Raw genomic sequence first — 27,497 nt, 5'->3', positions numbered from 1 at the left:
CCATCAATAAATCTGAAATCGGCATTTCATCTGGACGCACGAATCAGACCTTTATTGAGTCAACTCTGTCAGAGCTTTGCAGGAACTCCGTTCCTATGTCAGAAGACCACAGCCAACATACAAGAGAAAGTGGTCTTCTGAGCCCTCATAGAATGAATGAGTGTGGAGTAGAGAGGAGTCTGATGGGAGGCGATGTGGGTTCCAATCTCTAGAGGACTCTGAAGCTCAGCTGCTTGGTCTGCACACTTCCCTTCTGCTCCTGACTCACCTGGAAGACCCAGGATTTTGGCCCTCAAATTGACACTGATACGGAAGAAGTGAAATCCCTTTTCGTTCCAGCACAAACCTTAAATCGTCATTCTAATGCTCAGAGAAATTAGCCCATTTCCTCCTCATTCCAGAATTCATCCCTCATCCTGGCCAAGTCCCCAAACTGGCTGAAGAAAAGAGCACAACCTGAGATACCTCTGAGTTGGTTTGCTTTTATTTAGGCAGGAGCCAAACACATAAGCCTGGAAATTATTTACAAGGATTGGATCTGACAATGGGAGAGACAAATCTAGGAAGACCCTGCACGTTGATGGGAGTCTTCAACGTTTACCCGAAGATTTCTCTATGCTCCTCTGGGTGACCTTCATTCCAGGGCCCCCATGGACAACCACACAGCTGAAGTCATTCCCTTCATTCCATTCTTCTGCTTGGATAGCCAATTTGCTAAACAAAATGAAGCCATCGTCTCCCTTGTCCTTCACAGGTGGGGTGTTGACATAGTCATCTTCTGAAATGGCATTGCCATTCTTTTGCCACTGGACATCAATCACCTCTGGGTAGAAGCACCTCATTAAGCAGGTGATCAGAACTGAATTGCGAGGGTTCTGTGCCGCTTCAATGGGACGGTAGATGTGGATGATGGGTTCCTTGCTGTTTTCTTTGTGAAGATAGAAAGAAAAAGATAAAGGAAAGAAAGGCAAATATTATTTAGTTTCGGATAAAGTAATGGAAGCAGTGATTGGGTTCCCATGTACTAAGCCATGATTTATTGTAGCTCACAACCCCTGAGGACTGCTTCCCTTGTGAGATGAAGAGATTAGCCACAATTGTGATGACACAGAATAGACTGGGGGGTCACATAGCATTCCAAGCCAAAACAAAACTTAAGGTGAGATAAGAACCTCAGCCAATGTGGGCAATGGATGTTCTGAAGGCAGGACATGTTAGAGCTCTGAAGGGATTGACTCCACAGGCACGCCTGGCAGCGTCATCCCACATTGTGCGTCCCTCTTCAGGACAGGGATGTGCCTGGTATATCAGCAATAAATACACTCAGAAGATTATTCAGACGATCTAAAGCTCTGTAAGGGTTTCCCAGAGGCCTTCTATATGATCCTGCAGCGCAACAAGAGGAAACCAAGCTTTACGCTAGAGGCACTCCATGCACAGAGGATGGGGCCAAAGGGAATCCCGAGCCCCATCTATATCTCCCTTGGTTTTAGTGTGCTGCTTGGTATCAATCCACGATATAAGTAGACCCGTTCTGCACTCATTCAGTTACCTCCATAGGCTCCTACAAGGGCCAAGCATTCTATGTTAAGGATCTGCACAATTGTCACAGAAGCTAAGTAAAGCAGCTTAGTATGTATCGGGCCCCAGATGCCGTGATGTCAAGAGAGATAACAAAAGAAAGACGCATGACTGGAGACAGTTGATGACTGGTGAGCCGTCTACTCTAGACTGCCTGGTCTCCGAGCTTGTGGTATGCACTGTGAATGGCAGATATTCCCATTTGTGCCAAGAAGCAGTTGGGAAATAAATGTATTGGTCCCCAGGTTGGAGAGCAGCTCTGCTTCCTCCTTACCTCTGATCTTGGAAATCGTCTTAACGATGGGACCAGTCAAACCTGGATATTCCACTGAACAGGTGAAAGCGTCTCCTGATTCCCAGTCTTGGGTGGAGACGGGGAGGCGGCTGACAGCAGTGAAGGTTCCATTCATTTCTTCTGTCACCTCCACTAATTCAGGATGCATGGCTTCTTGCTTCTCACGTGACCAGGTTACTTTCAACCCCTCTTCCTTCTGCAGGCTGACAGTCACACAGGAGAGCTTGGCATTTTTGTTTATGTACAAGTCCTTTGGACGTGGGGGCAGGAGGTAGGTGTTAGCCCCAGTGCAGGAGTGAGTGCTGTCATCTATGGATACAAAATTCAGGTCAGCCCTTACATCACTCCTCACTTTTCCCTTAGACCCCTGGCCTGGTTTGTTCCCTTCCTTCTCAATCAGCTCTTGAGCTTTTCGGGGTAAAATGTTGCTTGTTTAGTCTGTGAATGGAGAATTGTCCTGTGTGCTTCCTATTGTCTTACCCCAGTTGACCACTGGCTCAGTTTTCCATGTCTCCCTTTCACAAGAGTACTCTTTACAGTAAAATGAGAGGAAGGGTCACTTCAGGACGTATATTTGAAAAGAAGAAAGCATGTTATCAGTAAAGGCAACACTTGCCCACTAAGACTTACAATATCTCTGATAACATGATGCCCCACTATCAGGTTCAGGCCATTCTACTTGTTAAGATGCCCATTCCTATCACAGGATAGTTTTCCATCTGCTGGACATCTTAACTGTGAAATCTTCCTCTATTGCACCCATGATTCCTGCTGCCAAATGTGCCAGAAAAATGGATTTACTTGAATATCTGCATATTAGCAGGTAATGAATTTGCTTGTGTTAATGAAGTTTAACTGAAAATAGTATGGATTTCTATATGAGAGAGAAGGTCTTAAAAGGTTATCTATCCTTCTCCTTGATTTTCTGTTTTTTGTCCATCCATGCCCCCTTATACAAACCAGAGTCTGCATTCCATCATTATTACCTTCACATTTCTTGGCTCTGTTTTTCATCTTGGTTTGTGACGCCTCATGGGTTACTTGGCAGTAGTAAACATTCCCTTCCAGCCAAGCTTCTTTGGAAATGTTGACCTTGCTGGTGGTACTGAAAGTGTGCCCATTTACATCTCGCTTGGGAAGTTCGGTGTGTGGAGCCAGCAATCCATGGTGGCTGCCCACCAGCCATTCAACAACAATTTTTGAGGGAAAGAAACCTTGAACAATGCACACCAGGTATATGAGGCCATCTATCTCGTTGCATGAGGAATGGAGCAGGTAGACCTTGGGGGCCACTGGTTCAAGGGCTGCATAGCCTGTGGGGAGGGAGTGACTTTTAGTGATTCAGGATGCAGCACCTCTTATTCCCTGGACTCTGTTCCATTCCAGGGGGCCTTCTGAGAAAAAATGAACTATAACAGGACTACAAAGGGCAAATTAAAGAACTGATTGAGCTGATTAGCAGATTCTAAGGTAAAATAATCCTCCATTGATGTCTTGTTTCTCCGATTCTTGTTCTATTTGCCCTTTGGCCTAACGATCCCATGGTTTAATGATCATTACTTCTCATTAAGTTTCATCCCCTCTTAACCCCTTTTCAAAGGGTGAGGTTTCTTGGCCCTACTGCTGCATGGGTTGGCTTTGCTGCTCCTGATACAGGGAAGGGCAAAGGGATTATGCCCCCCCATTTTCTTCTGCCTTTTCTTCTGGGATGGCCTCAGACACCTCCAGATCCTTTTTCATTTCACCCATTCCACACAAAGAAAAGGGAGACAGATACTTAACCTGGCAAACGCTTCCTATTGGTAAAGCTGCTTCAAGAATAATAAAGCAGTAACACTTTTATAATTCACCCCCACAAATTGCCCTGAAACATGTCGTGGACCTTAGAAAACACCCCAGACGTGCATGCATTTATCATCATTGAAATCTCAAATGGCTTGACTTGGGTTCTCCCTTCTCCAGATTAGAATGCTCCAAATCTTTTCTCCTCACGTCAGCCACCTGGCCCTTGCAAATCATATTGGAAAGGCACCATTTTTAGGCATTTTTTGTACTGTAGGACTTTTGGTCCTGAGCAGAAAACTGATATTATCCTGAACGATATGTCGATTTCCCATCCCTTCACTCTCATGTTTGGTTGTTCTTGCTTCTGCTAAATCAACTGCCCTTTGAAAGGAAAAAGGTTAACAGCAATTCTGCTGGACTCACGTTCGATGTTTTTGCTGATTTTGGAGTGGGTGGCTGCATGGTCAACGTTGCACTGGAAAGAGCCTGATTCCCACTGGCTGACGGGGACGGTGAGCAGGCTGCTGTGGGTATAGTGGCTGGACGAATGCAAGACGGAAGGGAAGTCCTGGATTCCGCTGGTGATGGCTCCTGAGTTCCACTGCACCGTGGCTGGTTCGGGAAAGTAATCTTTGATGAGACAAGCCATGCTAACTTGGTCGGCGGTGGAGATGTCTTGGCTACAAGGAGACAGCGGGAACACAGCTGGGGCCTTGGGAGTAGCTGTAGGGGAAGATAAAGGCAGTATGATGAAGATGGTGTAGACATATCGCCTTGTGTGAGAGGGGTGGCCAGATAAATGTGAACAATGAAGGATAGGATACAATAAATAAAATAAAATAAAATAGTAAAATAAAATAATCCCCTTATGGACGTGGGGGTTTCTAGAGCGGATTCCTCTACACCAGTGCGTTTCAAACTTGGCAACTTTAAGAGGTGTGGACTTCAACTCCCAGCATCCCCCAACCATCATGGCTGGCTGGGGAATTCTGGGAGTTGAAGTCCACACCTCTTAAAGTTGCCAAGTTTGAAATGCACTGCTCTGCACTTATTCCTGTGAATTGGTGGAGAGAAAATGGCAGGAAACTGCGGCCCTGCAGTTGTTCTGATTTTTTTCCTTCTCAGATAGAATTAGTTAAGGAGATAAATATGGAATAGTTACATGGTGCCATTAGAGAGACCCGTCATCTGGAAACACCTGCAAATATTATTTAATTATTGATAGTGCGTGGAAGGAGACCGACGTCAAGCATATTTTCATCTTATGAGGCCTAGAATTTTGTTTCAATTTAAAAAAAGCTGAGGTTCTTAGTGTCCTGAATTTGCAGATTATTCATACCTTTGCTTCTCCTTAAGCCCTAGATTTCAGACCTTAAACTGCAATTTTTTGTAAATCAGGGAAGTTTAGATTTCTGAGTTCAAAGTAGTTACATCAAACCACACGGAAGGCATTTTACTCTGTCCCCCAAATAAAATGTACAGCCATCAAGTGATGAATGCCAGGAGTGGGGCCACATTTTTGTGGCAAGGGGGGAGTGTGGGAAAGGTCTAGGTATTTTTAATCACCAAAAGGTGGGATAGGAGACAGGAGGACGCTTTAGATTGGATTCTCACCGAGGTAGCAACACAGCACCTAGCTTGCACAGGACTTAGTTTGAAGAGGAAAACAATAAAAATCTGCATTAAAATCATACATGCTTTTTAAAAACATTTTTAAAATTAAAAATTACTTGAAAATTTTTAAAATTTAAATATTTTAGAATAGTTTACTTAAAAAAAATAAGCCAAAAAATGAGAGCCAGTTTGGTCTAATGGTGAAGGCACCAGGCTAGAAACCAGGAGATCATGAATTCTAGTCCTGCCTTAGGCATGAAAGCTGGCTGGGTGACTTTGGGCCAGTCCCTCTCTCTCAGCCCAAGAGCCAATCAGGCATGGTATGAGAGTTCTAGTCCCGCCTTAGGCACGAAAGCCGGCTGGGCGACTTTGGGCCAGTCCCTCTCTCTCAGCCCAAGAGCCAATCAGGCGTGGTATGAGAGTTCTAGTCCCGCCTTAGGCCTGAAAGCCAGCTGGGTGACCTTGGGCCAGTCCCTCTCTCTCAGCCCAAGAGCCAATCAGGCATAGTAGGAGAGTTCTAGTCCCGCCTTAGGCCTGAAAGCCGGCTGGGTGACCTTGGGCCAGTCCCTCTCTCTCAGCCCAAGAGCCAATCAGGCATAGTAGGAGAGTTCTAGTCCCGCCTTAGGCCTGAAAGCCGGCTGGGTGACCTTGGGCCAGTCCCTCTCTCTCAGCCCAAGAGCCAATCAGGCATAGTAGGAGAGTTCTAGTCCCGCCTTAGGCCTGAAAGCCGGCTGGGTGACCTTGGGCCAGTCCCTCTCTCTCAGCCCAAGAGCCAATCAGGCATAGTAGGAGAGTTCTAGTCCCGCCTTAGGCACGAAAGCCGGCTGGGTGACTTTGGGCCAGTCCCTCTCTCTCAGCCCAAGAGCCAATCAGGCATGGTATGAGAGTTCTAGTCCCGCCTTAGGCACGAAAGCCGGCTGGGTGACTTTGGGCCAGTCCCTCTCTCTCAGCCCAAGAGCCAATCAGGCGTGGTATGAGAGTTCTAGTCCCGCCTTAGGCACGAAAGCCGGCTGGGTGACTTTGGGCCAGTCCCTCTCTCTCAGCCCAAGAGCCAATCAGTGGTGGTATGAGAGTTCTAGTCCCGCCTTAGGCACGAAAGCCGGCTGGGTGACTTTGGGCCAGTCCCTCTCTCTCAGCCCAGCCCACCTCACAGGGTTGTTGTTGTGGGGAAAATAGGAGGAGGAGGGAGTGCTAGGTATGTTCTCTGCCTTGAGTTATGTATAAAGATAATAAAGGTGGGATAAAAAATCTAAAAAAATTCTAAAAGAATCCCTCTGCATAAAGAGAGTTGGATTCCTGGAAAAAGAGGTTCTGGATTAATTTTCTGCTCATGTACAAGGCAGAAAATGGTCACAGTGGCACAATCTGAACATTCCATTTCTTTCCACAAGCGGAACATTTCATTTTCAGTTATATTTATGCAATTTAGGCTGCAGTCAATTGCCCAGAAGAAGAAAAATGATGGGGAAATGGTAGCAGCCCTGTCCATCTGAGAGAAAGAAGCACATCACAGCATCCAGGTAAAATCTATGGGATGAAACAGAGATTGACTGTGGCTTACAGATCAGCTGCAATACGCAATGTGCTTTCTTAGGAGAAGAAAACCCGCTGAGTCAAGGCATCTCAAAATATGGCCCCGTCTCTGAAACTCAGTTGTTACTTCCTCTTATTCAGCCCCATTTTTGGCCATCACAGCCTTGCATTTGTTGAAGTAAAGGAACAAGCAAGTTGCAGTGGAAAAAAATGGAGCGCTGATCACGCCGTCGAGAGAGAAATTTGCAGCTAAGCCAAAAACAAACCAGGTTAATTTGTAGATTCCATTCCAATTTGTTCTGTCTTGAATTCTGGATGCAGAGGATTCCCTGTCGGGTGCTATGAACTTTGCGGGGCTCAGAGACCCAATTTGTATCCCTAAACGTTGACCAATATTTCCTTTCCATTGGATGATGCACCACTTTAAAGCTTTCAGTTGCCAGAACAAGACATTTTCATCTAACAAGGCCACCTAGCCAGGATACAAATGGAGATAAACCTGAAATCCTTTAATCCACCTGGATTCAAGCTGGCACTAAAGACACAGGGACCAATAAAGAAAAAGAGTTGGCACTCCTGACCTTAACCTTTCACCAGGAACTTGCATTTCATCTTGTTCATCCACATTGTTTTCAAGCCATTCTGGCACCATCTATTATCTGAACCACTTGATACCTCCCCACTACTAGGCTGAAATAAATTTTATGTTCAGGAGACTATCGGGACTTAGGCCAGCCTGCAAAGAGAAGAAAACTTTTCAACTTAAGTTGGTACAAACAGGCCCAGATGGACACCACAGTAGTCCAGCAAGGGGCCAATTAACAATGATAGGTCATTCATTCCTGAGACAGAGTGAGAAGGACTCCTATAACCATGCTTGGGATCTCAGGTTAAGTTCTAGTGCTTTCCCAGGTTGCTGAGCCCCAGTGCCTAGCATCTGTTACCAACGGTCATGCTGGGAAAGGATTATGGGAGTTGAAGTCTATACATTGCAAGGCTCCATGTTGGGGAAGTCTGCTCTAGGCAATAGGTTCAAGTGTCTCTAGTAAATGAACAGTTCTGCTTTTATCTAGCAGTAGAGAAGATCCTAAGTATTATGACAGCCTAAACGTCTCAGTCAGGGCTCAGCTCCCACTGTGTGCAGAACTCCCCTTCAGCCTCCGAGCTGCTTGGTACAATCTAGTCCGCATCCTGCAGGGGATGGATCTAGAACCCGAGATGTCCCAGTAACAAGAGCACCAGGCTAACCTACCTTGTTAGATCCTTTCTATCAACAGAGTCTCTCCTTTCATGCTTTGTTACACAGATTCATTCCTAAATGGGGAACAGAACTAGGATTGCTAATCACCTTTGCTAACCACCTTTTCATCTCTGCAGGCCTTACTCTGCAGACCTTAGCAAGCAATTGCATGCACGTCCATCTTTCAAAAGCTCAGATACCCCAGATTGCACTTTCCTGCTGTTCTAAATTAGTAGATTGCACTACCTAGAAGGAAATGCCAGAAGAGGTAAAACACCTGGTTTGACCATGTTTCTTGCCAGTGACCTTGGGAATGAACAGCATACCCTGCAGTGAAGCTCTGAACTGGTTCTCCTTATGCCGAGGTGGCTGATTCAGGATCCAATAACCACCCCACTTCAGTTGCTTCCAATGCTTTAGAAATGCTGCAGGAAGTTAATTATTCCCCGTCTGAGCCTCAAGCCTGGAGCCAATCAGGTTTCCAATTCAGTTTCTTAAAGGCTTTGCATCAGCTTTTGGGGATCTGAATTTACAACCAGGCTCTAAAAAAAATTCCTAGCTGAGTTTAGGGAGAAGTTACAGTATTTAAGGTTTTCAAGTGGCTTCATTGGGGAGCTGATGGCTTGGAGAAACCCCCCTGTTAGAGTCCTTGGCCCCAGTGAGCACCCTTAAAGTTTGATTCTGAACAAAACAGCAAGGAATCTTGCATTAATGCAGCCCCTCACCCATCTTACTTCCTATGAAGCCGCCATTCATCTCCGTACAAGAGTCAGACTGGGCGCATATTTTCATCTAGTATCCCTGACCACTAGGCTTCAGGCAGTCAATGAAGCAGATAAAGAAAAAGTAAACATATATCTTCAGGTCGGGAAGATCAGAAACCTCTTGATTTCACCACTTGCTTCCTTGGGGCCTCCTTACTCAGAAGCTTGTCTATTTAACAGCTTTTGACTTTTTCTGTGGCTTTCTCCCACCTTCTGTTAGCAGGACTAGGATTACGAGCTCTCTCTGTGGCTCTTCCTTCTGTCTCCCAAGGTCATTCCCGCATACCCTTATACCTTCTCAGAAGCCTAATGATCTTGATCTGGGAATTCCAGAGTCTCTCAAGATGATCAGGTGGGGAGGACAAAATCTCCCAAGCGTCCCTCCACTTTCCCCAGCCCAGTTAATCATCTGGCAGATTAGAGATCTCCTAAAAGAATTTTAGCCTTGGCATAGGGGTTCAAATCGGGTGCTTGGTTCTCCAGCACCTAGTCTGAAGCTTAAATTCTATGGATGGTGCATAAACCTTTCCCAATCAAGCATCCTCCTTGACACAAGCCTGCTTGCAGCCTAATCCCAGTTTAGCAGCTCAGCAATTTTCCAGCTAAAATCTGATGGGGTTACACTTTCTGCTTCCCCTTTCCACATGCCAAGACATGAAGTGCCTCTTTTTGCTGCCCAGTAGCTTGACTGTAGCCTAACATTTATCTGTGAGGAGAGAGACTTTTAAGGAGCAATCCAGAACCTCCTCCAGCTCATGTTGGCAGGACCAGCTTTGAGGAACCAGCTGTCCCAAAGCACAGCTGGGGATTAAGACCTTTCTGGTGGAAGCTTTTCCTATCGCCAGTGAGTTCTAAGGTTAACAATGGCTGAGGCATTTGGGAATTTCCTTTAGGATCTCCCAGTTGAGAGCAGGCTTTGAGCAATCATCTAAGCTGCATCTTCGTTGTTTGCTAGCTTATTTGAACCCTAAAGTACAAGTAGATGATCCAAAAAATTGCAGATGAGCACAGAGCACCAAGCAGGTCCCCAGTTAGCTTTCTTCTTCCTGCCAGCTGATCTGAACTCTGGACTCAGCTAGGAGCTTATGCAACACACTGTTGAGCATACAGTTTGCAGGAAACACCCTTGCAGGCTGCCTTACCGGCTCAGCTCAGAAGCGAAGAATTTCTTGGGTGAGCTTTAGGCTTGGACCAGACCCCAGAGAGCCCTATTCTTTCCAATTCCTGAAGCTTCAAATCCACCCCTTCCCAGCTGTGGCAGGCTTGGCACCCAGATAATACCCTTACTCTCTGCTAGTTTCTCTGAACCCTAGCATTCATCAGGAAGCTCATAGTTGGGCTTCTGGCTGGGAGTAGACACCCAAGTAGTCTGTTTCTGCCTACTAGCTTGACTAACCTCTGAGTTCAGCTAGGCACAGCGGCACAGTGAAGGATCCAATATGGAACAGCTTTCCTTTCTTCTGACACTCAACTTAAAAGAGAAGTGAAGGATCTCCCAGATGAACTACCCCAAGCTGTCCAGATCCTAGAATTCAAATGGGTGATCAAGAAGCTACCAGTTGAGGGTCAGGCTTGGAGCAGATGCTCAGGTAGCTCATCCTAGTCCTAGGTAAGTCTCAGCTGAGGCTTCAGAAATATCCTAGCTGAATATTATCTTTGGGGCAAGCTATCAGTTATCTCCTTTGATTTTCGCTAGTAGAACCTGGCGTTGATTGGTAAAGCTTAAACTTCCCAGTTAAATATCAAGCCTGCGAGAATATCTCGGTAACCATACTGCTGCCCCCTCAGCTTGTCTCCTCCTGAATTGAGAGTTCAAAACACATCCCAGTTGAGTTTGGATGAGGCTTTCTGAAATGCTCTTCAGTCCCAGCATCTTCCTTACAAACTACATCTTTGAGCATCTTACAAATGAATCTCCTAACTTGAGACAGATTCTCAACTACTTGACTTGATACACCTCAGCTTCTTTTACATAATGCTAAAAAAAGACATGAGCAAAGTGGAAGGTAGATCAGTGGTTAAACAAGAAGCTTCCTGGTTGTTTGTGAACATTGGAAGAAGCTAACAAAGAGAGCTCAGCTTCTCCTCACCCCCAGCTTTGGAATTTCTCCATCAGCTTCCCAGCTGAACATGGCGGGTATGCATGCAAAGCCTACTGAAGCTGGACCATCATCTGGAATATGAGGAGTGCAGGGTTAGCTTCTGGTAGTACTACAGGTTGCCTGGTCACTGAAGTTCTCAACTGGGAGGCTCAGCTGAGACTTCAGGGATTGTGGTGGAATGCAACTACCTTACAAGTTGTTCTAAGCCTGATATCAAGAATTTCAGTCCATTTGTTTCTTCCATGGTGAGATACATGGAAGATGGTGGTGACCAAGCTTTACTATTTCAGCATCTGTTGGGAAACCTCAACCTCAGTTACCTTAACCTTCTACATTTTGATCTTCCCAAACCCCAAATTTGATGAATTTTAGTACTTACCAAGCCAAGTGCCAGCATCAGTTCAAATCATTAAACTCTGCTGCCAATCTGTAGTCTGGCTCAGAGTTTTCCCCTCACCTTGTTCTTAATGTCCTAAAAAAGAATTTTCTAGTCAGTGACACTCTTTGAGCTGGCGTGAAGGTGTGAAAAAAACAAGACCGGTGAGGTCCAAGAGATATAATTGGGATCCAAGAGGTGCCATCTTAGAAAGAACAAAAAAAGTCTCAGCCACAGAGGACTTCCTCATTTTCTCCTCTTACAGTAGTTATCTCTTTCTGAACCCCAAAAGTGCCAACACCAGGCAAGACAAAGCTGTTCAAGTTAACCTGACAATTAATTTGGCCAACAAAAAATTTCCACATCATTGTCTTTATGTTATAGTTTCTTGCAGGGTACTTCATTAATCTATCAATGCTCCAATGTTTTTGTCCGAATAAGAGGTAAAGGCATTCTGGAGCATAAAACAGACCGAACCTCCCTTCCTAAATGGGTATAAATCTTATGGAGAGTAGTGATATGTATGTAATTATTTAATTTACCAGCCATTTATTTATGTATTACATAGGTTTTTTAAAAGCCCAATCCAACAGACTGTAGGTGCTTTACATTTGGACGCTGCCTGTTCATGCCATTCACATACCTCTCGTTACTTCTTATTAAACCATTTTATTCATCTTTTCCATTCTTCCAATCGCTTCCCCATTTTTATTTCACCTAGATGGTTGGGTTCACCTGAATGGCGAGGACAAGTTATTCACTGATGTGGAATATGAGTGAGTGCGCTGGGAACACATTTTGAACCATTTGTACAAGACTCTCCAAAACCACCTCAGAATGTCTTTTAAAAAAGGCCTTAAGCAGCACTTTCACAGCTGATAAAACAAGATACAGACTTCCAACCAGAAGTTGGTCCCTCAAAATAATCTGAGCAATAAAAGCAAGTGACATCTTGGTGGAAAAGAAGCAAATCTGCATTGAGCACATGAGGTGCCACGTAAAAGGTAAGTGGGCATGAATTCTAGACCTGAGATCTCATTACCAAGATCCACATGATCTCAAAAGGTGGGACACTTGGAAGTGGGCCTTCCTGGATCATTTTAGGAACTTCAGGTTCCCATTTAGTCAAGGAAAAAAACCCCCATACAAGAATCCGTTATAGAAAGATATGGATACGGACTGAGCCAGAAACCTATGGAAAAGATCAGTTTTGAAGAAGTCCTTGAAGGAAGAAAAAAGGTATTTCCCCATCTCTAAATTAGAAAAGGGGGTAGGGGAGGGAAATTAGTCTCAGACCTGGGTCTTCTGGGTCTTCTTGAGTCTGGGATATAATGTGTAGTTGGTCTATCTCACGTTGTGAGAGCAGCTTGCTCTTCACTATGTTGAAGCTAGTTGGGTGTCTAGCAGTTAGTGTGGATGCAGGTCTTCTGTCCATCCAGAGTCCCCTCATGCCTTTCATATCTCCCCTCTCATTCGGTCTGCTGTTGTAGTAGCATTCCATCCATTCCAGGTTCTCTTGTCTCATCCATGTATGGTTTGTTCCAGCAGCCCACTTATGGTCAGATTGTCCTAGTTCCCCGACATGTGGTGTGGACCTTGTTAATCCAGGTGATGTCCAAGCCGGCATGACTCTTTTAGTTCATGTCACTCTCCTATTTTGAGGTAGTCAGGTGAAGCATCAGGGGGTCTTTGCCCAAGGACCCCTGCTGGTAAGGTAGGTGCAAAATGGGATTTCAACCCCGGTCTCCTGCTCCAAAGGCAGTACGCTACCCAGCCACTCCCCAAATATGCTATAAGAAGGTATATTTGTACCAATAATATCTACTTCCAAAACTCAGACAGAAGAAAGTGTGTTTTTCTGTCAAGGTTTAAAGCCCTCATGGATTAGCAAAAAACAAAAACAGACAAAAACGAAAAGCAAGGAAATAAAAAAAATCTCCCCTCGCAGAGTCCTAAATTCTGCCATAATCAGAGCTGACCTAAGGAATCTGAGGATTAAATGTTCCACTAGTGCTCGCAGGGTGACCCTGGTGCGTCACCTTGGTGAACAATGCAGATTGATTTCTGCAAACGGAGGTGGTCAAACCATGTATTCTAAACTGAACATCCACAGAACCTGAACTGAAGATGAAAAATGTCTCCCAAATGAACAGACTGCCTATGAAACCTGAATCCTTGCTACTCAGATTGGTAATGTAGAGGCCTACAAGGTTATTTTAATACAGGTACTGTAAGAGAGAGAGAGAGAGAAGAGCGACTGAGACTTTCCCTTGGCAGAAACAGAAAATACCTTCCCTTTATTTTGGAAATGTTATTTTCCCTGCTTTCCATCCTGTAGGCTTATGGTAAACAGGGGACTTCCTATTGCAAGAGGTTAGAAGAAAATCTGACCTGTCAGTCTAGCTAAATCAAGAGACAGCTAAAACCTGTAAAACTGTCAGTCTACAAGATAGACCAGACCAAGCAACTGACTCCACTTTGGCCTCGAAGTACTTTAACTTGCACATCTGAATGCGCTTCCCCTCCTCCCTCTTTTATATTCATGTGAATTTGGGTGTGTGTGTCTGTCTGAGATGATTTTGGGCCTCTGTCCCCTCATCCGGGCTTCAGCCATGTTTATCTACTCATTCCCTTGGTAACAGATCTTCCCTTTCTCTCACAAGGTCATCCTTTTTACCAACTACAGAAACTCAGGTGTGAAGAATCAAGCAGCAGCAGAAGGTGCCCCTCTCAGGCTTCGGAAAAAGAGGAATACCACACATGTACAAAAGGGAGAGGCTTGTGTTGTGACGTCATAACACCCATTATGTCCTTTTGGTGTTGTTGTGGCTAGAAGTGAACACCTCCAGCCAGCTAGGGACTAGGGAAAGCTGTAGGTCAAATCGAATTGGTTGTCTTTGATGGACTATGACCTGAGTTCTGAGATTTTCTGCTGTAGTTTGTATGTGTTTGTGCAAGATGCTCAATGAAGGAAGCAGCTGACTGAAATCAACCTCTTTAGACAAAGTTGCTCATCTTTCTCTTTTTTCTCCCTCCCGTCTTTTCTTTCTTTTAAGACCCTTCTAGTTCTTTGACCATGATGTTCATCATAAGGACTTGAATTATTCCTGAATCAGTGACACTCATTCTGGGGAGGTGTCAGGTCAAGTGACTGAAAGAAGAATGCTTTCCACTTGCCTCCTTCCCAGTAAACCAAAGCCCACTTGCAGCAGTACCAAATTGGCTGTTCTCAGTGCCTACAGCAATGGGTCTCTGCCTACAGAGTTCAGAATTATGCAGGCAGTGTTTTTCCCACTGATACTCTATGGAAAAGAAAGTTGTACTTTGAAGAAGCAAGATAGGAAGAGTACTGGCCCTTTTGGACTTTGGTGTTGGAGAAGACTCCAACCATGGATGTCCAAGAAACCAAACAAATCAACCCAGAGTTCTCACTCAAAGCCCAAATGATGCTTGCTGTAATAACTGCCTCCATTTCCGCTATGCAAAGGAAACGCAGCCAAAAATAAGAAGTAAGATCTATTCTAGAAGTAAAATCTGTATGTCAATGTATCTTAGCACCATCTATTCCTGCCCTCTACTTCCTCTCCTTTAGCCAGTTACCTTTCCATGAGCAGGTGCAGAAGGATTTAGCTCTGACCTTGAGGAGGAGGTGGGAGAGATAAAATGATTACTCAGCCCTGGAAGAGTAGAAAGTGGGAGGAAGAGTCTTAGAACAGTTGTGCCACCTTGACTTCATTGTCTTTAAAAAGGTTTTGGATGGGCTTTCAAACTTCTGTTACTATACCCTAAAGTAATAAAATAGAATTCCTGGAGTCCTGCAGAGTCTGTTTTGTGAGCTGGCCTGTCTTGAAGGGCTGACAGACATCTGCCTCTTAACTCACATCTACTAAGCCTAGGCATCTATAGATGATGATGATGATGGGGATGTCCCTTCCAACCCTTCCTAACCAAATGTCTTTCTGCAGGACTACAGCTCCCTGAGATCCCCAGCCAGCATGCCATGTTTGGTTGTAGATGCTGGACAGTGGTGTGGAGGTACCACAGGTGGATGTAGACCAACCGCAAGCTGCAGAGGGCACTGGGAAGGCAGGCCGGACTTTGGATACAGTTGGCAGAGGAGCCGGATGGCGGGTCCCTCCAATGCCTTTCAGCACAGCTGCCAGGGCAACATGTTCATCTCTTCCTGTCCTCAGTCTCTGCAGCCACTGCCATCATCTCCTCTCAGGCCTCCTTGGTTGGCTGACTGCTGGCCTCCTGCAGTGCGATTGCAGAGGGAAGGCAGTAAGGGAGGTACGGAGATAACCTTGGAGAAGGCATCCATAGGACAACAATAAGTGCGTGTGTTAAGCCCAGGGGAACAGGAGAGTAGTAGAAAGAAGACTGGTTCCCCTGTGACTCTCTAGAGTAGAAGAGGGAGGAAAGGGAAAACTTAGGCAGACTTACAAGATTCTGTTACTACATACTATCTCAATATGGTATAGTAGCCACCTTATGGAGTCAGTTATAGGTAGAGGGGGAAATTCACATTGCTTTCATCCATGAGGCTGGCTCCTAGGCTCCTTGATCCCCCTACTCATCACGTCTACACCACTGTGGTCAGCTCTGAAATACTTTTGTTTGGAATATGCAGGAGATGGAGCTACTGTGACAGGAGGCTGTTCCTCTAATTGCACAGGAGATATGCTCCCATTTGGATCTTCTTCCTTATCTCGTGGGCATCAGAGGTGGGTGAGCCATCACCATGGGGGTTGTAGGTATGTGGATATTTCCTCATTTGCTCTAGACCCCCAGCAAAGCAAAGCAAGGATAAAGTAAATAGCATTGCATAAAGCCTCTACATTCCAGAGCCAGTACAGACATACTGTACCTGGGAGGGCATGTAATTGTTCCAAGTCTTTTAATCCTTCCTTCCAGAGCAAATATGAAGAGCAATCCAGTTTTCAAGATACCCTCCTCCCCTGTAGGAACACCCAGCCATTTTGTAAAACAAGGTTAATGGCTTAGCCTGTTGCATGAACTCAGCCAACTGAGATCTGTTCAATTAACCATGTTTGGATGTGGGAACCCAGGCAGAGAGAGACTAAGTGAGAGAGGTGGTCTGGGTGTCCCAGTTCAGAAAAGCAGCTCACCACCCCAAACAGGATTTAGGTCTTGCAAACATCTGAAAAAGGAGCAAAGACACCTCTACCCGTAAAGAGTGTCCATTTGTTTTTATTTCTTTATTTCTTTATTTAGCAAACAGAGTAACAATAACTAAGCCATCTACATTACAGTGGCAGAATTTTTCTCAGTATCAGTCTTGTCTAAAAAAAAGTGAGAATGGACTGGCGGGGGGATGAGAGGAGCACGGCTGACAAAATGGATGACATGCTTAAAGCTGAGGTATTTCTGTGCTGTGCTTGTGGGGGCCTCTGAAACAGGTACACTAGAAGTGAGTCTGCTACATTCAATCGAGGCTAAAGGTCTGATAGCGGAAGATCTTTTAGAGGGACGGGGAAGATTGTGTGTGTGTACCTTCAAGTCAGTCTTGACTCCCGGGGACTACACAGGCAAATCCCTGCAATTTTCTTGGCAACATTTTCAGAGGTGGCTTGCCCTTGCCTCCTCCTCCCTAGGGCTGAGAGAGAGGGACTGGCCCAAGGCCACCCAGTTGGCTTCATGCCTAAGGCAGAACTTGAAGTAATGGTCTCCTGGTTTCTAGTCTGATGCCTTAATCAGTATGCCAAACTGGCTCTCAGGAATAATGCTTAGAGGAGGACAAACGAGGAACAGGATGTTTGAAACAGAGAGGGTGGGATGGGAGACAAAGGCATATGGATGAACTCTCCAGGCACTAAACTAGTTTCTTTAGAGGATTTTTATAGATACCCATTTTCTCTCATCCCTACCTGGGTATGAGACCTGTCTGCTCTTTAGGAAACTATTTAATACTGGTCCAGAAGGTTTTCTTCATGGAATTGCTTTTCTGACACAGGCACTCCAGGAATATATTCTAGCAACATTCTTTGCCCATGTTCATCCACAGATTGCATCTCTGGTGGTCCAGGAAAGAAGGGGGCTCAAGGCCTTTACTTTGAAGATGGAGTTGCAGACCCAAGCAAGCATCTTCCCGTTGCACCTCCAAAGGAGGAGGAGGGGTTTCCCTAGAAATAGCCGCAGATCGTCTACTGGATTATGTTCTTGTAATCAACGGTCATTGGTTGCATCTTTAGCTGCATCACTGTAGAAAAAAGCCATTTTACCTATTGGGAAGAAATTAGGGTAGAAAATTATGGGATCGAAGTTGGTAGAGAAGCATAGTTGACAGATTCCTTCATGACGTGTTGGTTCTGTTTGTTACTGACCCTTCCTTCCATCCCTATTTCTTGCAATGAATAGGACAAAAGGTTAAATTATCTCAATTTCCCCCCAACCTTCTATTCCCGAAAGTCCTCACTTTTTCCACTTGACTTGACCCATTGTTTCTCCCTTTTCATCTCACGACTTTGATTTTTACTCCGAATATCGAATGAAAGAGACAGAATACAACCGGGCTGTAGGCATTGCCCATACTTTTTGGTGTTGCCTTCAAAACACTTCTAAAATTCCCTAAGGCCTTTAACGTAAAAGAGAAAATTCTTAAATACATGGGGAGTAATCCTATTAATTACCCTGCAATGAAATTAAATCAGGCTTAGCTTTTATCCTGGCTCTGTCCTTTTTTTTTTGTTTAACCAAATTCCCAGATACTTATCAGAGTATGGACCTAGCATGTTATTTGAAAGGCAGATGCAGCCCTCATTTCTGAAAAAAAAAGGTGCTGTCTTCTGTTTTAATGGAAAAGTTGACATAATACCATTTTTACAAGCAGGGGTATATCCATGTCCTTCCACAGAACCACACTCCATCCACACTGTGTTGTAATGAACAACCCAGGTGTTTCAGCATTTATGAGAACATAAGAGCTCTACAGATGAATTGTACCAATGGCCTTTCTACTGTAGTGTTCTGCTGCAATGGTATGGCCTTTTAAAAGACTATGAGAAGGCCAAAAAAAGAACATGAGCTTTATTATTATTACTATTAAATTTATACACCACCCATCTCACCATAAAAATGACTCTGGGTGGCTTACAAATAAAAATTATAAAACCGTTATACAAATAGAAAAAGTACAAAACAGAGAAAATAAAAAAGGGAAATTAAAAGGCGGAGAGAGCATCTTAAGCCACCAACCACCCCCAGTGCTGCCTCTCACGCTTGTACCCACAAACTAGTTGGCAGAGCCAGGCCTTGACGCTGTTCCTGAAGGCCAAAAGAGTGGGGGCCAACCTCGCCTCGGGGGGCAAGATGTTCCACAGGCTGGGGGCAATGGCAGAAAAGGCTCTCCTCCTCGACCCCACCAGTCAGAATTATTTAGCCAGAGGGGTCTGCGACATGCCCTTCCTGCTGGACCAAGTGGAAAGGTTGGTGTGATTGGGATGAGGCGGTTCCTCAGGTAACCTGGGCCCATGCCCTGAAGGGCTTTAAATGTCATAACCAACACCTTGAACGGGACCCGGAAGCACACCAGCATCCAATGTTGCTCGCGTAGCACGGGTGTTACACGTGCAGCCCTAGAAGCGCCCATAACTGCCCGTGCCGTTAGTATTGTCTGCCCACCTCAATATTGGCAAGAAACACTCTTATTGTCCTGATCATAGATAGCCGATCCTCCTTTTTTGCCTTGTCCTATTTCCAAAGGCTCCATGTTAAGCCCGTTCCTCCTCCTCCTCACTGAGAAAAGGTAAGTTCTCTCCCTTTCCACTTACTTTGAACAGTGTTACTGTGGCACTGTAACACACACTGAGGAGGAAGAGAATGAAGAAAATAAAAAGAATGGTCCACAAGAGCTCCAGTTCTTCCTCTTTCTCACTGGTGTAATCGTTGTCCACTGTCACAACTATCTCTGTGAGAGGAAAAGTAAAAAGATGTCATACTCCGTATTGTTCACCAACATAAAATATCAATCCATCCACCCACCCACTAGTGCCTCTGATTCCTAACCCATTCTGCATATAACTGGAAACTTCAGACCTTGTGTGTGACAAGAATCCACAAACCAATGTTGTGGGACATCTGGATAGAATTCCATTATGAAAATGCTAATCTATTTGCGGAACTATGGATTATATTTCCTCCAGATGATTCTGTCGTGAGATGTTTCTTTGTTTAATGCGATACGTGTTGAAGATAGCTTGTACTGTGTATATATATATGCGTCACTCAAACGAACGCTGGCTTGTGGGTTCTGTATTATTCCTTTTTATTATTTGATTTTAATATCAGCTAGGAAACATATGGCTATGAATGGACTTAAAGAAGTCATGGTAGAGCTACATGAATTATGATTTGGACTAGATTCAGCTCTGGTCGGAATTCATCACATGATCTGTGGGTGCTTTATATGGTCACCCTTTGGCTTTTATTCCTAGCCCTTTGGAGTAACATGAGAGGCACTTTGACTCTTTGTCTAACGGTCTGGGTTCAACCTTGGTAGAATTCTCCATGTCAACAACTTGCTGGATGACAAATGCTGCATAAAGATGGTGACCGTTGGGTAGGGGGAATAACACAGTCGTAACCTATTTTATGAAAGACTTGCTTAGAAGAATCAGACCGAGTGCTTCATTATTCAGGAGAGATTTGGAAGTGGGTTTCCAGCCACCAATCAGCTGAGATAATCAGTGAAGGCACAGGGATTAGTTGTGAACACACAGGGAAGTTGGGTGCACTCAACTCAACTCAACTCAACTCACAGAGTTGGTATCAGTGTTATATCACTATCACAGAGCTGTGATGTGTTACTCACAGCATGTGTTACTCAACTCACATCACGTATGGTTAATCGAGAAGTTGCCAAGTACGGCATTTAAATTTTAGTCATAGCAATTTCCTTAGTGATGATTTATAACATCTTGATAGCATCACCCAACTCTAGAAGATACTATAAGTTGACAGCACTGATAAGGCAGAATAGTGTGACTGGATTTGTTTCTACTTGGAAACCGCTTTTGGACTATTTGTTTGAAACTGAAAAAAATGAAGTTCTGATTTTGGGTTTTGACAATTGTTATCTTTCTATAGAAAGAATGTTGATTAAGGTTTATTAAGAGTAAGAGATTAAGCTATTAATATGCATTCATATGTGTGTTGAAGAAGGTCGGAAGTTACATTTTTTTCTATTTTTTTCTTGCTATTTCTGCACTTTTTAGTTTTTTTTTCCTTTCAGTTCTGTATTCAAGCTTTTCTGTACTTTGTATTTTAACTCTACTTTGAAATCTTAATAACATTCTTTAAAAAAAAAAAAGAAGATACTATAAGTCCCTACTGGGGAAATGATCCATAGTCTAAGGCCTCTCTTTTAATTCTGTTTCATTTGTGTTCCTAAATAACTTAAAGCCCATACTTTTTCAGTCAAACTGAGCCTATTACGTCTATTATATGCTTTTTTAAAAAAAAATATTTTAATAGTTATATAATGATTATTATTTTGCCCTTTTAAGGGGAGAGAAAACACTGTCTATGCATATTTATTTGCGTTTTCAGCTGTTTGTGTGGAATGCTTTTGTTTCTTCCTTCTTTCCATTGTCTTTTCCATATTATTATTGTTTGATTTTTTAAAATAAATTTATATAGTTGGACTTGCTTCAGTGAAGTGTGACTTGTCCAGTTCTTAGGAGCTTAGAATTAGTTGTCATCTTCCAGAATCAAGATGTTATGCCTGCATCCTTCACCAGATGCGGCTTGGCTGAGTTCGTGGCACTTATGTCTACGACGTTTCTTTCTTGGTGGTGTGTAGAGTTGCTTTTTCTGTGTCTGTTGTTGTACATTAGCTTTGTCAGCCATAATTTTTATATTTGATTGAATTCCTTGTCTGAATTTTAATGAAATAGAGAGATCTATAAAAAAAAGTCAAGGAAAAATGGTATCAGGTCTGCCAAGGACAAATGTGTCCTGAGTGTTATAAATTCAATTTGTATGTAGGTGTCCAAACTGAGTGATCTTAATACTTAATTTCTACAGTTGTGTTGTTCTTGGGTGCTTGACAATCTCTCTCTCTTTTCTAAAAATGACATCTGAAATATCAAAGGTGTTGAGGCAGCGTCTTCTTTCTGTGTGAGTATAGTTTGTATCCTATTCTATGGAATTTTGGATAGTCCATCAGTGGATTTTGATAAGCACTTTTAAGCACAAATGTGACTGCTGTTCTTTTTTATTTGTCCTGGTTATTGGTAGATTTTGGAAGTCTTTCTGGAGAAAAATTGTTTATCATGTAGCTTTGCATTCTGTATGTGAATGTCTTGAGACTTGAATGCCCATCCTGATCTATTTTCCCTTATTACTCAGCCTACAGTGTGTAACAAACCCAGTAATTTGAATCCCTTCCTTCCTTCCTTCCTTCCTTCCTTCCTTCCTTCCTTCCTTCCTTCCTTCCTTCCTTCTTATACTTGCCACTTGGCTTCCCATCAATTATTCGGTACTATTGGCAAACTCAAAGTCTGCCCTGCCATGAATGATCCTTTAGAAGGAATTTGTGAATTTGACTCTTCCATTTATTATCCTTCATCATCATGGCTTATTGAGACTCTCCCCTGAGGACTCTTTGGCTTTTTTGTATTAGGTATCAATCCTTGATATTGAAACTGAGTTTAGATTGTGGACCTGCAGAGAACAGTGTAGCTTTGCCCAACTGATGGTCCTGAGCCAGACTCCATGGAGAAACTCTGGCACAGAGGCAGTTGGCCAAAGGAGGTGGTTGGATCTAGGATGATGGGAAGCTTTTCAGTAAATAATTACAATTATATGAGTTCAGGTACTCTGACTTTTTGCTCTTGGGCTAAGCAGCCAACATACAGAGAAGGGGACCCTTAAGAGTCTAGGAAAGTTGGTATGGAGCACACAGGAGAGGATAATTGTCCTGAACTTGATGGGTTCAAACCTCCACTCAGTCCTGAAGCTCGCCACATTGGTTTAGACACATCCACTCTACTCCTTTCTCACTGTGCAGCATGCAATGAGGCTAAACTGGGGTACTGCAGATACACCAGCTATACCCCTTGGCCTTCTGTGGGATTCATATAGAAAAACGATGAACTCCATTTTGTTGGAGTATCGGCCTTAAGCCTCGACCCTGCTTTTTCAGACAGATTAGCCCCTTTCCCCTTCTAGACCTCACCCCTAAGGAGAAAAGAACAGAACCCGAGATATTTCTGAGAGGGTTGGCTTTTATTCATCCAGAAGCCAAATGGGTGAGTAGGGAAATAATTAACAGTTTGGTCTGACACTGCTAGAGGCAAATCTAGGATGGATTGACAGGGGGAAGCTGGTTGAGATCAGTCTTCATTTTTTACCCTGAGTCTTTGACACGTTCCTCTGAGTGAACTTCATGGGGAGGGCTTCATGGATCACCATACAGGCGTACCCATTGCTCTCTTCCCAATCAGCTCTGGAGACAGTCAGTTTGCTGTAGGCAAAGTAGGAATCTTCATGCTTATTCTTCATAGCTGGGACATTCACATAGTTGGATTCTGGCAGAGGAGTGTAATTCTTTAGCCACAGGAAATCAATCTCTGATGGGGCAAACGTATTTGCCATGCAGGTAATAGTCAGCTGTTTCCCTGCGTTGAGCTCTTCTTGGGGCGGAGGGAAGATGAAGACACTGGGTGCACCAGTCCTGCCTTTGTGAAGGACGAGGAAAGAAACACAATGATTAAACGTAGGACAAAGTTGTGGCAGCAATGAATGGTTCACATCTCTCGCTAAACTTTGATTCTTTGATTCATTGTTCATTGAATAAGCCCATTGTTCACGTCTATCACTAAATCAGGGCTTCCAGGCCATTCTATGACTAGAGTTGCACATTGTGCAAAGCCGAAAGCAAGTTTTGTTAACGTGAGGCAGCTATCCAACCCATATCCTGGATTGTCGATGCACATGACCGACCACACCTTTTCATGTCTCCAAGCTTGCAGTGTGCACCATATATTACAGAGATGTTCCTACAACCTCCTGTGAGGGAGAACAATGCAACATCTTCCTTACCTCTGGCCTTGTACACCTTCTTTGTGATGGGAACAGCCAAGCCTGAATATTTCACTGAACAGGTAAAAGTTTCTCCTGCTTCCCATTCGTAGGCGAAGATAGGGAAGCGACTGACAACGGTGAAGGTACCATTCTGTTCTTCCGTCGATTCCAGTGGATCAGGAGTTATGGGTCCAGTCTTCTCCCGGAACCAGGAAATTTCCAGTCCCCGATCACTTTCCAGATTGCCCGCCACACAAGCGACCTTGCTATTTCTGTCTGAGTACAGGGCTTTTGGTGTTGGCGGCTGAATATACACATTAACAGTACTGGAGGAGCAGCTACTGCCATCTAAAGATAAAAAACTAATGTCAGTTCCCTGTTCAGCTCTCACTTTCCCCCCATCCCAACAGGCTCTTGATCTGGTCTATCCTGGAGCTGCTTTTGAATTCCGCAAATATAAGTCCCTTGATATTGCCTCTTTATTTATGACTAGAGTCATCAAGTACGATAACATTAATTTGTCTCTCCTCTCTCTGTCCTAAAGACAAAGGACATTACTGTAAAACCAAGTTTAATGAATCAACTGGAGGAAGGGGGTTCATTTTCCCTGAACGTTCATTAAATCTGAAAGTGGATTGATCCCAATGACTTAACTTGAGTCATTAACAGAATGACATAATTACACAATTAACGTAAATCACGGATGGTATAAATCATGGAGGTCACAACATTAAGATAAATTAAATGCCTCCAGGTGGAGGATCAGCTTGTTATTTACGAAACCGCCCCCACCTATTGCCTGGGCCTTCAAATATTGGACGAAGTTACCAGGAACAACAACAGAAGAGATCTAAGGCCACTGACTGGTTACACTATTCAATAAATCTACAAGTAAGCAAGGACTCATCCCCATCTTTCTTCTTCCCTTGGGAATCCATCATCCTTTAAGTTGACAACAGTCTAGGCTTCACTTTGTTTCCTAAATGCCTGTGGTTTAGGGTTCCTGAACAGTAGCATCGTAAAGAAATCAAAAAGTCCTTCACTTGATGACACATCATAAAAAAGAAAAGGTGGTATTTAATATAGGTGGCCTTTGCAGAGAACCATAGAGTTGGAAGGGGGCCATTTAGGCCACGGAGTTCAACCTTCTGCTCAATGCTGGAATCCAAATTAAAGAATACAGTACCAGACAGATGACTGGTCATCCAGTGGAGTCCAACACCATTCTGCATCTTTGTTTCCACTATCCTACTGTTAGGAATGTTTTTTTACCATTCATATCCCCCCTCAATCATCTTTTCTTATCAGTAATAAAGAACAATTGCACACCAGATTTCCATTATCAGATGCAGGTCTATAGCAGGTGACCCCCTACCAATTATTCATATGTGTTGTCTTGACTTCTGGATAGTATTCTATATTCATTGGATAAAGTGTGATAATACATCACCTGCTAGGGGAAAAGCATAGTTACCAAGGCTCATGAAATGAAATTTGGCTTGATGCCCAGGTATTGCTTTCCAACTGAGACATTAAAATGTCCCCTCTCCCCAAATATGGTTGTCCAAGCAGGTGTGGAAGCCTTAAATTAATGAAGCTTAATGGAGTGGTAGGCGGCAGTATTGCAACCAAAACTCTCCCCACGATCCAAGTTCAATCCCAGTGAAAGCTGGATTCTCAGGTAGCCGGCTCAGGTCAACTCAGCCTTCCATCCTTCTGAGGTCAGTAAAATGAGTACCCAGCTTGCTGGGGAAGGTGACAAGTGGGGAAGGCAATGGCAAACCACCCCACTCTATAGTCTGCCAAGAAAACATTGCGAAAGCGGCGTCCCTCCAAAGGGTCAGACATGACTCGGTGCTTGCGCAGGGGACCTTTCACCTTTCACTTCAACTGAAAATAGTATGGATTTCTAGGTAAGACTGAAGGTCTTGTAAAAAGGTTAGTTATCCTCAACCTTGATTTTCTATTTTCATTCAATGCTCTCATATACAAACCAGAATTTGCATTCCATCATTATTACCTTCACATTTCCTGGCTCTGCTTTTCACCTTGGTATGTGTTGCCGCATGGGTTACTTGGCAGTAGTAAGTATTCCCTTCCAGCCATTCTGCTTGGGTAATGTTGACTGTGCTGGTCATACTAAAAGTGTACCTGCCAGCATCCTGCCAGGGAGACTTAGTGTATGGAACCAGCAATCCTTTGCGGTTGCCCACCAGCCATTCAGTGTCAACCTCTTTGGGGTAGAAACTCGAAATCATGCACATCAGCTGTATGTTCCCATCATCAACTTTGGAATTGCATGAAGAATGGAGTAGGAGGACCTCAGGGGCCTTTGGGGTATTGGTTGCATAGCCTGAGAAGGAGGAATTACATGACACATTCAACTACTATTCAATATAACAGGGTGGAGAAGCAGGAAGTAAAAAGGTATTAATGGAGGTAGTCCTTTGGTTAGTAGACTAGTACAACCCCTATTCTTCATCCATTGGTCTTCTCAGATTTTTCTCTGATTGTTCATAGTGTCTTCTGATTTAATGATTCCATGGCTTTGAAAATCCTTGACCTCTCACCAAGGTATCTTTCTCATCTGAATCCCTCTTCAAATATTGTTTTCCCCACCTACATCTATCAAGTATTGCCTTGATTCCATTCAACAACTGATGGTTACTCCAGAAGCCCTTCTTGCTTTGCTCACTTCACTAATCTGAATGTTGAGCATTGAGATAAACAGTTGAAATGCCAAAACAGCTTGAGTTACATGTAGATAACAGAGCAACTAACTCAATGAAGCACGGAAGAAAACTTTACAATATATCATGTCAAAGCCCATCAAAATATTATTTCCAAAATCATTTGTCCTGAAATTATTTTAAAGAAAGAAATATTAGAACCTGTCCCCCAGAACTGAAAACTGAATCCCCCCCCCACCATCTTTGCAAATGACCGGACAGGTCAGATAATATTACTTTGACTATTGTCACTGTTTCCCACCTCTTTACCTTCATATTTGACTTTTCTTGCCTTTGACAAATCAACTGCCTTTTAGAAGGAAAAATAATAGTAACTTTGCTGGACTCACGTTCAATGTTTTTGTTGATTTTGGAGTGGGTGGCTGCATGGTCAACGTTGCACTGGAATGACCCTGATTTCCACTGGCTGACGGGGACGGTGAGCAGGCTGCTGTGGGTATAGTGGCTGGACGAATGCAAAACGGAAGGGAAGTCGTGGATTCCGCTGGTGATGGCTCCTGAGTTCCACTGCACCGTGGCTGGTTCGGGAAAGTAACCTTTGATAAGACAAGCCATGCTAACTAGGGAGGCGGTGGAGATGTCTTGGCCACAAGGAGACAGCGGGAACACAGCTGGGGCCTTGGAAGTAGCTGTAGGGGAAGGTAAAGTCAAGATAATGAGGATCGTGAGTACACATCTGTTGATTCTGAGAATTTACAATGGCATTCACAGCCTCATCTATGGTTCCAACTTGATCAGAAGGTGTCAGATCTAGGTGGAATTAAGAATGCTCCCAAATTAGACTTATACCTCCCCTCCTCCTTGCCATATTCATGAATGTTTAGGAACAGGGCAAAAAGTTAAACTGAATTCCTTTCAACAACTTCCATCTTTTTTCCCTTTTAGAAACTCAACTGAGGCAGATGCAGAAATGAACACTGACGTGTTGTCCCTTGATTGCTAGCACTAGGGATTTGGGAATCTTGTCTCAGGGCCACCAAAGGCCTCAAGTAGGAAAGATGAGCTTCAATCATTTTGGCAATAGGAAATGTTGAAGATATAGGAGCTTCAAGGTGATTCTCACAGCTGTGAGAAATGGGCTTGCAAATAAAACCTAAGGTCCTTAGGGACGAATTCTGGACAGAATACATACAATCCTCAATGGCATACTTACCAATATGTCAAACAGCCATTGGCATTTGAATTTTTTGCTAATTGCTGGATGCCTGCTAAAGAACTGCCAATTATTTCTAAATCAGATGTGTCAAGACTTTTCATTTTAAAAGAATTATGAGTAAACCAAAAGACTTCGACTAGGATTGAAGGTAATAGGCGCTAACTAAGGCTTGGCACTGTGGGATCACTCTTTCTTATAAAGGTAAAGGTTTCCCTTGACGTAAAGTCCAGTCGAATCCGACTCTAGGGGGCGGTGC

The 27,497-nt window shown here is 43.9% G+C and overlaps 1 gene segment (V, D, J or C); it reads right to left on the bottom strand.

Annotated features, from left to right (window-relative positions):
* Window positions 1–462: 462 nt before the first annotated feature.
* Window positions 463–26,725, bottom strand: LOC134495894 (immunoglobulin heavy constant epsilon-like). The segment is given in 4 exon segments: window positions 463–928; window positions 1,856–2,185; window positions 2,863–3,189; window positions 26,415–26,725. Coding segments are annotated over 4 exon segments (1,221 nt in total).
* Window positions 26,726–27,497: the final 772 nt, after the last annotated feature.

Source organism: Candoia aspera, chromosome 4 (assembly GCF_035149785.1).
Source record: "Candoia aspera isolate rCanAsp1 chromosome 4, rCanAsp1.hap2, whole genome shotgun sequence".
In the NCBI taxonomy this organism is placed as follows: Eukaryota; Metazoa; Chordata; class Lepidosauria; order Squamata; family Boidae; genus Candoia; species Candoia aspera.
The sequence above is the reverse complement of the archived record's forward strand: the minus strand, read 5'-3'. Positions and strand labels throughout refer to the sequence as shown.